Below are 12,256 nucleotides of genomic sequence, written 5' to 3' on the forward strand. Positions count from 1 at the left end.
TGACCCTAAAGGGAAATGTGTCACCTCAAAGTCTCTACTCAGTATAAAAGGCTTTTCATGTGTTTACTCCACACGCTTTTCATTTTTGGTTGTTAAATATTCTGAGTTTGCCCACAAACAATCACACATGATCTTCCCTGCAGTCTGTTTACGCGGCAGCTGAGTTCACAGTTTGAAATAACACGTGGTTTGAAAAATGTAATTTGCAGTGTTGTTTGTTCTAAAGGCAGTGGTGCATGAGGCGGTGGGAAATATGGATTGCCTCAAATGCATATGCCTAGTTTTGTGCCAGAGTACATGGGGGATCATGAGAGGCCTACGCGTTACACGTCCCCATAGGCTTTGGTTCTCCTCCTCTTCTCATTCTTTCTCTCTCTCCTCCAATCATCCTTTCACAGCCCACAGTGGCATTAAAACTCCCTAATCTCCCTGATTCCTGTGTGCTTTTCAGCCCACAGTCCCATTAAACTCCTCAGCCTGATTTCCCCGATGCATCTACAAGCCCTGCTAAGTAAACAGGGTAGATTTGGAAGGCCGTCTAAGCAGGTGTTAACAATGTTCTGCTCTGACTCCAAATTGGCATGTGAACAATACCGGAGCTGCGGAGCCCATGGATGCACACCAAAGGCCTTTCAGTACCGGGGTTCTCCCTCCGGTCAGCCTCTCTTTGGGCCAGGGAAGGGGCGGTGCTCTTTTGGGGTATTGTGTGGCCTCCCTAAGCCCCACACTCCATTCTGGAGTGGCCGGCGACATCACAAAGAGGGGCGGGATTAGGTGCGGCTGGCCCTTGCCCCAGAGACTCTTGGGATTATGCCTTTATGGCAGAGGGCAGTAACAGATCAGTGCAGAAAAGAGGCTGGAATCCCTGAGTCGGCCACACAGGCCTTTGAGGGTCAAAATGAGTAGCAGAGAAAATCCCCATGGCCCTTATGTGTTGCTTTTTGTCTTTATCTCAGTCTTAGTGTGGATTGTTGTGGTCTGGGTTGAGAACTTGAGCACATGGGTTGAGGACATGTTAAGCCTGTAACTGCAGTCTCCACAATCTCTGAGGATGAGAACATAAACTCTTCCTGTTTAGATTTTTCAGCTCTCCTCTGCGATTATATCATGGCCAATATGGGAATTTTCTGCACGGTATGTGGCTTATTGCAATTCCAGCTAATTTGGGTTTGGTTAGGGATGAGAATTATAAAGATCCTCAATTTTTGATTACGATTCTAATGAACCATATGCATGATTGCTTCTGCATTTAGCATCAGTGGCCACCACAACTTCCGGTACAGTGCAGTGTAGGGCTGCGCGATGTGTCGTTTAAGAATCGATATCACGATGAACGAATCCACGATTGTCACATTGCAGGATGTGCGATTTAGGCTGTTGTAGTTGATATTCATTAACTGCACGGGCCAGCTGCTCCCCGGCCCTTAACGAATGTGATTCGCGGATTAATTGCACAGCTTAACCATCATAGAGTGAAAGTTTATCATTGACAGGACTAAAAGACACATGCAAGTTTAACAGGGCAGAGAGAGAGAGCGCAGAGAGAGAGAGCACCGAGAAAGAGAGAGAGCGCACGTGAGAGAGAGAGAGAGAGAGCGCACGAGAGAGAGTGAGAGCGCGCACAAGAGAGAGCGAGAGAGCAATAGAGAGAGAGAGAGAGAGAGAGCCATCTTCAAACAACAAGTGCTGTCTTGCTCTCTCTCCTTCGCTCATATTAATCAATTGACATGATGGTGTCGATGTTTAAATCATTTAAAATGAGAATGGAAGTGTGCTCACCCCATTTTTGTTTGTAAAAAAAAATAAAATTACGTTTCATATCGCAATATATATCGCAGAAAAATAAAATATTGCAATGTAATTTTTTCCCAATATCGTGCAGTCCTTGTGCAGTGTATGGAAATTGTGCAAAAATGTAACAAAATTAAGTGCTACACAATATGACCAAGCAGTATTGATATGATTTACATTGACACTAAAGCTATTTAAAACTTCTGGAACCCATTGATTAAAGTGTTAAGTTTACCATAATTTATATATATAATGTAATTATAATAGTTATTAGAAATTAGAAACATGACAGAAAGCCACAGTTTGCCATAGCAGAATACTATGCTGATACTATCGATCATTTAAAACTTAAGATAATTATCGCAAAAGGTGTGTTTACTTTCTTTTTAATGACTTTTTACCTTCTTTTTAGACAAATGCAATCCAATAATTGGCTTGCAATTAACAAAACAAAAATGTGATGACATTTATAGAATTCATCTGACAAAATGCATAATTTTTATGTCTACACATTGTCATGTGAAGTAGTAGTCAGTAATTAAATACTGATTTAAGTCTTTTTCTCAAGCTTCCAAGGATGCCACAGGGTGTCTTCTCAATACATTTTATGTAGCATACAGAATCACAATATATTTGTGCTGGCATTTTAGTATTTCTCTGAGCTCCACTTACAATATTAGTCACAATTTAGTTCTGGATAAACATTTCCCACCTTCCATCTAACTCTAACACATCTCCTAACTAGTGGTCGACAAATTTTTATTGCAGATACTTTGCACTTTTTCATTATTGGCTGGTTGGTTTTTCTGTTTGCCTAATAAGGCAAGCAGGAGTTTTATTTTGACTGAGAACCCAGTGCCTGAGCTCCCTTCCACCTTCTTTAGTTTACTGTCTTTAAATACCCTGTGTAATAATAGAAATGCAAACGCTTTAATACTTTTTTCATATACACTCTGCGTTCAGTAGATACAGGTTTTAATCAAGTCTTTGAATATCTAAGAAACATTTAATGGCACAAACCTCCCAAAATTAAAAATCCAGCTATTAGCTCTGTGCAAAATCTGCATAAAAACACTTCCGTCCATGCAAATAATCCAATCCATGTTAACAGGAGAGTTCTGCTGCCTTTATGAAAGACAGCTATATGTGTCTTCTACCCATCAGAGGATGATCCAAAGCTGTATGCCTGCCTTTCTTCTGTGGGAAACAAAAGATGATATCAGGCAGAATGACAGCCTCAATGTCACTATTAACTGTCATTGTATAGAAAATAGAATGCAGTGAAAGAGAATGATGAGTGTGACTGTGTATACAGGTGCATCTCAATAAATTGTGGAAAAGTTGATTTAAGTAATTCAACTCAAATTGTTAAACGCTTGTATTAAATAAATTCAATGTACACAGACTGAAGTAGTCTAAGTATTTGGTTCTTTTAATTGTGATGATTTTGGCTCCCATTCAACAAAAGCCCAACAATTCACTATCCCAACAAATTAGAATATGGTTGCATGCCAATCAGCTAATCAACTCAAAACACCTGCAAAGGATTCCTGAGCCTTCAAAATGGTCTCTCAGTTTCGTTCACTAGGCTACGCAATCATGGGGAAGACTGCTGATCTGACAGTCATTGAGTCATTGACACCCTTCACAAGGAGGGAAAGCCACAAACATTCATTGCCAAAGAAGCTGGCTGTTTGCAGAGTGCTGTATCCAAGCATTTTAACGGAAAGTTGAGTGGAAGGAAAAAGTGTGGAAGAAAAAGTTCCTCAACCAACCAAGAGAACCGCAGCCTTTTGAGGATTGTCAAGCAAAATTGATTCAAGAATTTGAGTGAACTTCACAAGGAATGGACTGAGGCTGGAGACACCACACACAGATGTATCAAGGAATTCGCTGAACCACAGACAACGTCAGAGGCGTATTACCTGGGCTAAGGTGAAGAAGAACTAAAATGTTGCCCCGTGGGCCAAAGTCCTCTTTTCAGATGAGAACAAGTTTTGTATTTATTTTGGAAACCAAGGTCCTAGAGTCTGGAGGACGGGTGGAGAAGCTCATAGCCCAAGTTGCTTGAAGTCCAGTGTTTCCACAGTCTGTGATGATTTGGGGTGCAATGTCATCTGCTGGTGTTGGTCCATTGTATTTTTTGAAAACCAAAGTCACTGCACCCGTTTACAAAGAAATTTTGGAGCAATTCATGCTTCCTTCTGCTGACCAGCTTTTTGAAGATGCTGATTTAATTTTCCAGCAGAAATTGGCACCTGCCCACACTGCCAAAATCACCAAAAGTTGGTTAAATGGCCATGGTGTTGGTGTGCTTGACTGGTCAGCAAAACGGACCTGAACCTTGTCAAGAGGAAAATGAGATATGAGACCAAAAAATGCAGATGAGCTGGACTGCCACTGTCAAAGAAACCTGGCCTTCCATACCACCTCAGCAGTGCCACAAACCGATCACCTCCATGCCACTCCGAATGAAGGCAGTAATAAAAGAAAAAGGAGCCTCTACCAAGTATTGAGTACATGTACAGTAAATTAACATACTTTCCAGAAGGCCAACAATAAGCTGATAAACTGATAAAACGTGGTTTTGCATAAAAGTATCTGTCAAATGCAAATGCTCAAAAATGTTCCATCCATGTTTCCCTTAAAGCCTCTTAAATTATGATTTTGACAAAATAACACCTTCTCTTAAGTGAAACATATGGCACCTAATGAGAAGTTCTGAAATGTATAAGATTGAATCTCTAGACCACTGCTATTGACCGTACATAGACAAACCGATTTGTAGTGCTGAGTCTTGAAGGGTGTAGTTTCATATTTCCCAAAAGCAATAGAAGAGCAATATAAAAGTCCTAGAAATATCTGCATGAAGGGAGAGCTTGGCTTCAGCTCAGATGTTTAATAATTCATCCTGTTCAGTCACCCTGACTGTTATATAGATGCAGGAATATTGACAATTTTACTAAGATTAACAAAGATTTACTTATTACATCTGCTGTGGATAATTATTTGTTTTGTATACTTTGTATGCAATATAGTTTTAAACATACTATCATTGTGTGTTTGATTTTAGATGTTCCTGGGTAAATATTCAGCTCTCTGTGTTTTTCTCCGGCAGCTGGCGTGTAATGACAGTGAGGTGTATGAGGAGGCCAGTCACTGTGTGTCTCTGCTGGCTCAGCTGTATGGAGGAGAGGGTGCAGACTGCCTGCAGCCGGAGGAACTGCTCAGCCTGGCACACGCACTGCAGACACACACTGAGCCCAGACAGCAGAAACTGCTGCTCCGCGTGCTGAAACGCTTGGTAAGTGCACGTAGATGTTCTGAGACCAGCACATAAATGGAATGTATATTATGAATGCAGTATGAACAATTCATAATATGTTGCAGTAGAAGCAGACTACATTCATAAGGGTCTTATCTAGCTGAATGATCTGCCTTTTATTTTATTGTTCTGGAAATGAATGTATCCTTTAAGCACACTTTTAAGTAGCCATATGTTTACACTAAACAGATGAATAAGGAAAAGAGAATTCAAAATAAAAGTTAAAATTAAGTTCCCTATTTAGTGTATTATTTTCTTATGTATTCATTAGTATTATTATTTATAAAAAATTTTTTTTATTATATTATGATTTATTAATGTACAATTTCAGCTCAGAGAGTCATAGGTATAATATTAAAGAGTAATTGGGCATCAGATGTGATAAAAAACATTTTCGAGCGGAACTTTCTGTTTCTGACAGGGATTATTTTATTATTATTTTATCAATTTATTTTAAATTCTGGTGCTGTCTGAGTCAATGTGTCAGCTCAATATGTGATGTGCTTGCTTTAATATTGGATAGGCTGTGTGGTAGGAGGGCATGAGCTGTGTTTCCTGTACAATGTGGCCTTCTGGGTCATTGAGGGGTTGGTTACAGCCATGCAGAGTGATATGAGGAGGACAGCATCCTGTCCCTCATGACTGTAGATTTCCTCTCTTTTCATTTTTATATGTGATATTCGATATCCAATCCAATCATTACTTATTAACAAAAACAGGCTGGTTATTTTCGTTTTCAGCCTGGTCTGATCCTCTTTTCTGATTTGTTGATTAGGGGGACTGTCCAACATCAGCAAGGACAAAATATAAATCATCAGTCTGGATGAAAATAACACAGGGTTAGAGAAACTAGCACTGACTGTGTGAAATTCATTCAGTTCATTTATGATGGGTGAGACCATGAGAATGACTGATTTCTCAATCAGAATTGATCCCTGTCATTATCCATGTTTGGCTCTATTAACGAATCTCATTCATTATTAAATTTTCAAGGCAGAGATTTACATAATCATGTCAAAATATTTCATTTGCACTGTAAAGTCGAAGTCAACAAGAAACCAAAATTGACACTTCTTTTTAAATGTTCCTGATTTTATCATGAATGATTTATCAGTGCACATTATTCCGAAGTAAACTTTCCACAAACTAAAAAAAAAAAAAAAAATCTACTAATTAGCTTTGCCTTTGAAACGTCTTTCCATTTTGGTTGACGTTAATATTCACTCTTATTTTTCAGCCCAATTTTTTGTCATGTAGTGACCAATCAATTCCCAATGGATAAAATAAAGCCCTTTAACCCAGAACCAGAAAAAAAATCATTTCATATCCTGCATATTTAAACTCATTTTTAACATGACCATGTATAGTGGTTCGGTCAGTGTGCAAGATCCTGGAAAGGCTCTTCTTTCGTATTGGGGAATATTCTGTGGATAAGTGTGGATGGTGTTTGTGGTTTGGTTTGGAAAATACGTTGTTATAAAATTTGTGGATCTGGTATTGTGTGCAAATATATGGGTATCCTCTGCATATTGGGTATATGCGTGTGTTTATATGTGCCCCTGTGGTTCTGTCATCAGTGTTCTGATGAATTAATCTGTGCTCAAACACTGCAGATATTTGGATCGGAGCTATTAGCTTTGGCAGACTCTAGAGAGAAGAGTGAGCTCATCCAAACAAATCCCTCACACACTGCCCGGCCACAAACTCAAACTGACACTTCGGGGACACCCGGGCATTCATATGAAAAATAAACACTGAATCCTTTGAGCTTCTCTGGGTAATATTGCTCTCAATTTTTTTTTTTTTTTTTTTTTTTTAAATTTTATTTTATTTGTTTATTTTTTGCTGAAACGACCCCCATCCAATAAAGGAAAAGTTCATTATGGCAACCAGGGTCCAACCATCATGGAATACCTGGAAATAAAGAATGACTTCAAATCCACATAACATTATTATAATATTAAATAAAGCTGCAAGCAGCAATTATCCACAAAATGAGGAGCTTAGCAAGCATCGCAAAGAGAATCAGACCAACTGCAAAAATAAAGAATTAAATACATTTGTTCATACCTCTATTACCTAGGCAAAATGGTAGAAAACCCATAAATACAATCACTTTTAATGTGATGTAATTGCTTATTGATTATTGACCAATAGGGGGGGGAGTCGTGGCCTAGTGGTTAAAGAGTTTGACTCCTAACCCTAGGGTTGTGGGTTCCAATCTCGGGCCGGCAATACCACGAGTTAGGTGCCCTTTAGCAAGGCATGGAAAACCCCAACTGCACCCTGGGCCCCACAGCATAAATGGCTGCCCACTGCTCCATGTGTGTGTGTGCGCGCTTGTGTGTTTGTGTGCATGTGTGTGTTCTCACTGCTCTGTGTGTGTGCAGAGCACAAATTCTGAGTATGGGTCACCATACTTGGCTAAATGTCACGTCACTTTCACTTTTAATGTAGCAAATATTTATATCTTCCATATATATTGACAAATAGGTGGCCCACTGCTAAAACTTCTCACATTCCCTCAGGTCATTGCCTTCATAACATGCACCAAATTAGGTCTGAATAAGCTAAAGCATTGTGAAGATGTAGCCTAACATTAATTTTGGCGTGCTCTTCGTCTAATTCATTCACAAGTTAATTGAAAACAGTTTGACTGATCAACTTGAATTGCATAACCTTTTGTCACCATGGTCTGAAGATCATTCTTTTTAACGTTCACAAAAAACGAATGCAGGTCAGGAATCTCACATCCTGCTGCTGGAGAGCTAGTGTCCTGCAGAGTTCAGCTCCAACTCCAGTCAAACACACCTGACGCAATTCACTAAGGTGTTTGTGGTTACATGGCCAACAAGGTCTGCAGGACTGTAGCTCTCCAGCAGCAGAGTTGGAGACCCCTGCAATAGGTATACCTTCAGTGAACCCATAATAATAATTGAATTAAACACATTTAATCAAAAGCATTAACAAGCTACTTTGACAGATCTAATAAAATCTATATTCAGTGATCACAAACAAATGGAAATCAAATGGTTGAAATTTTTGGAACCCTAACATTATAAAGTTTGTAAAACAAATGGGAAAGCTGGACCTCGCGTTGATTTCATACAGATTTCTTTATCAGAGAATATTTGTAGAATATTAAGATTTACTTAATTTATAAGTAGACACTTCATGCTTTCCATAATGTATTTCTCATGTCTGTGTATCAAGAATTCACTGAGTTTGTTCATTTTAGTGATGCATGTGTTCATTTTAGTGTTTGCGGAGACTGAGACGCCTGAAAATGCACCTTGTTTATTTTCTTTATTTTACAAAAGCATAATGTTTTGCTGATATTGTGAGTGTACACAAATAAATGTAGAAAATAATTGTGGATACATATTAATTATCTAGGGGGACTGAACATTTCTGACAGAATACCTGTTTTATATTTTAATATATTTTGTAATGTAGTTTATGCTGGTTATGTCAAAACTGAACTTTTAGCAACCATTACTCTAGTTTTCAGTTTCATATGATCCTTCAGAAGTCATTCTAATATGATAGTACTCAAAGTACTCAAAAAACATTTCAACACTAACACGAAGTTCTAAATAACATGCATGCCTTTTATTTTGTATAATTTTTCATTAAGTATTTATATATATTTTTTTATATATATATTTACAAAATGTCACAGACTATCTTTTCCTTTCAACAAAAATAGACTAGGACAAGGGATGTCAAGCTCCAAAATAGACAAAAAGCTTCTGAAAGCATACCATAGTTTTACATCAGGAGAAGACTGAGATACAAGTTATTATTTGCTGAAAGACTCCCCCTGTGCAACAATTCCTTAAATCTCATTCACCCTTGTGTACACTTAAATGCCAGGTGTGACAGGAATGATAATGTGACCGAGACGGAGACATCAACCTACTAGGGGTGTGAATCAGCGCTGGTTTCATGATTCATTTCGATTATGATTATCATGTCAACGATTTATTTTGTGCATTTTTATTAAATTATATAAGCAGGCTACATTTAAAATAATTAAGTTCTGAAAGCATAACTGACTGTTTACATCAATTTTGAATCATAAAGTAGATGCAAGTGCATTTAACCGCAGCCGCGATCTTCAGGACAAAAAACTCAAGACGCACATGAAAGTCTGTCAGTAAGTGAGTTTCGTGCATCTAATACGTACTGCATCCCAAATGGCAGGAATGGAAAGCATATCTAAAGTTAAAGACTAAAATAACTGCGATTGAATACATTGTCAAGCAATGCGCTTGTGTATATTCTGTGCAGTGAAACTTGCCACATTTGTCTCTAGCACACTCACCCATGCAATACGCGGGAAAAAGCCAAGCTCCGATTTAAAAATAGAGAGTGCATTTTTAATACTCGCGGCAGTGGCTCAGTGGTTCATGTAGGTTGTCTACAAACCGGAAGGTTGGTGGTTCGATCCCCGGCTCCACCTGACCAAGTGTCGAGGTGTCCTTGAGCAAGACACCTAACCCCAGCTGCTCCCGACGAGCTGGATGGCGCCTTGTATGGCAGACACCGCCGTCGGTGTGTGAATGAGTGAGTGGATGGGTGAATGTGAGGCAAATTGTAAAGCGCTTTGGATGGCCATGTGGTCTGTTGAAAGCGCTATATAAATGCAGTCCATTTACCATTTACCATTTACCAAAAGCTTGTATGCGAATGATGTCATAGGCTATAGTCGATTATAGTCAATTACTGCATCGATGCAGAATCGTCCGCATCGCAATGCATCAATGCAATGATTAATTTTGCAACAACCTAAAGTTATGAAGTGTCTTGAAGCAGCATGTTTTAATGTACTTTGAAGCTCAACAATCCTTATCCCTTCACTTTCATTGCATGGAAAAGAGCAGCTTGGACATTCTGAAAATTATTTTCCTGTGTAAAGGTGTGGTGACATTTTTGAGGGTGTAATCCACTTATTTCATTGGTAGTCCACGCGACTGGGGATTTTGCTTGAGGGTAAAAGGTTTCCCCATGCAGATTTCACAAATGGTTCAAATTGGTCACACAAATTTGAAGCATTTACATTTGAAGCTGGCATACGAGCTACTGTCTATAGCCTATGTGTGTGCGTTACAGTGTAGCAGCACATTAGGTTAGAACAGCAATTAACGTACCTGTACAATAAGCTGCTTAGAATGTGCGTTTTCTCATTGAATGTATTTGTTATTTTAACTGTTTGGAAATGTAGCGTAAATGTGGAAGTCCTTCAAAGATTTATTCTGTTGCGCCCTCTATAGAACCTGTGACTAGTCGATGTCAAGCTTAAAGCCTCATGGCAGACCATTGAAGTTGACTAATCGACTATTTGATTAGTCGGTGCAACCCCTAATAGTGAACCATTTTACTGTTTCTCTCTCTTTACTGTTTTTTCTACTGGTCTTTAGTTATATTCAAATTTACAGACATACTGAATTTGGGATTTTCCTTAGTTGTCAGTTATAAACATCAAAATTAAAAGAAATAAACATTTGAAATATATCAGTCTGAGTGTAATGAATGAGTATAATATATAAGTTTAAATTTTTGAATGGAATTAGTGAAATAAATCAACTTTTTGATGATATTCTAATTATATGACCAGCACCTGTATACATGTTTAACAAAGCATGAGATTGATGGTGCTTCTGTATTGGTCATAGAATACTCTCAGAAAAGAAGCTGGCTATTTCATCATTCTCACTTTTAACAGAAACACAGTGCTGTGAATGTGCATCTTGGTCATTTTGACTGCTTGAGTACTCAACTAATTAATGAACTGCTGATTTTGTGGACCTTGAGACGAAGGTTGATTGTGCAAATTCCATAAAATTTTGTAAATGCTGGACAGTGTACAAATATGTTAGATGGACATCTTTGACTGTCCCATTACATCTTCATGTTTATTCAGAGGACCCTGATTTTGCTGGAAATTATTCTATAATTTTCTCTACAACTTTTACCAAGATTGTGTTAGACCAGACATCTAAAGTACACTTGCAAAACACAAATATACTTAATATTTTCAGGGAAAAATTACCCCATCCAAACTAGGCCTTTGCAATGATACTTGTCTGTCTCAAGACCATACGTGACTGAAATTTTCATTACAGAGTTTCCAAAGACACTTATGAGACATGCATCACTTTGTGTGTGTGTGTGTGTATGTGTGTGGTGGTATGCACTAAAGCATGTCTGTTGTTTGTGTGTTTTAAATCATCCTCTTTGATTCATGACTTGGTGTCCTTGTCCTAATTACACACAGGCTCTGTAACTAAAGTGCTAATGGAATGAAATGACCTGGTCACATTACTGCCCTCATCTGCTGTCAGCCTTTCAAGACTACTGGAGATAAATCACCCGTCGGCTGTTTCTTACACACAAATGTGTACGCTCTCCTGGTATCCCTCTGATGTGTTACTGTATGTGTGGTATTTTATTGTCATGTCTGATTCTACCTAATGATTTAGTCTCTAGAGAATACTGCTCTGCTCTGATCCACACTGAGCATGAGTAATTAGCTTCCTTCTCAGAGGCAAATGACACTGTTTGTTCTTTCATAACCTCTCGCTTTTTTTTTGCTGCTTTATTTGTGAATCTGTAGGAGTTTGAGTCTTTTCATTAAACTTTCCCTGACTTCCTGCGTTATAGCCAATTACTTACATTATCCACAAAGTCCTGATTATGCGTGAATGGTAAGGGAAGCATCATTATTACTATAGTGTTTGAGATGCAGGCACGAGTGTTATTTCAGTTGTTGAGAAGCGTTTTTTTTCCCTGTAACAATAAAATGGGTGAAAAGCCCTATAGATTTGCACAGCAGTTGTTGCCTGAGACAGATTCATGGCCCAAAATTATGTTGCCTTTTAAAAAGGATTCTCCCCTGAGCCGTGACCTAGTGGATAGGTCGCATGTTCCGTCATATTGGACCATAGTTCTCCTGTGGTCAGCACACATTTGAATTTTCATCATTTGCAGATTCTGGTTTGTCCTTTCTGCTCTATCCTTTCCATATAAAATTGCAAAAAGACCCCCCACCACCACCCCAATAAAAAAAAAAAACTTGATTCTCATCATGATTCTCACTTGCTTGCTTTGACGAGACCTGGACCACAAGGACACAAG

The 12,256-nt window shown here is 38.6% G+C and overlaps 1 protein-coding gene across 2 annotated transcripts in view; it reads left to right on the forward strand.

Annotated features, from left to right (window-relative positions):
- LOC113060110 (serine/threonine-protein kinase ULK4) overlaps nt 1-12,256 on the forward strand; it is a 213,504-nt gene that overhangs the window by 183,220 nt on the left and 18,028 nt on the right. For both annotated transcript variants that reach the window (XM_026228945.1, XM_026228946.1), the window contains exon 35: nt 4,910-5,095. In XM_026228945.1, coding sequence (XP_026084730.1) covers nt 4,910-5,095 — 186 coding nt within the window. The remainder of the gene's footprint in view (nt 1-4,909; nt 5,096-12,256) is intronic.

Source organism: Carassius auratus, chromosome 41 (assembly GCF_003368295.1).
Source record: "Carassius auratus strain Wakin chromosome 41, ASM336829v1, whole genome shotgun sequence".
Lineage (NCBI taxonomy): Eukaryota > Metazoa > Chordata > Actinopteri > Cypriniformes > Cyprinidae > Carassius > Carassius auratus.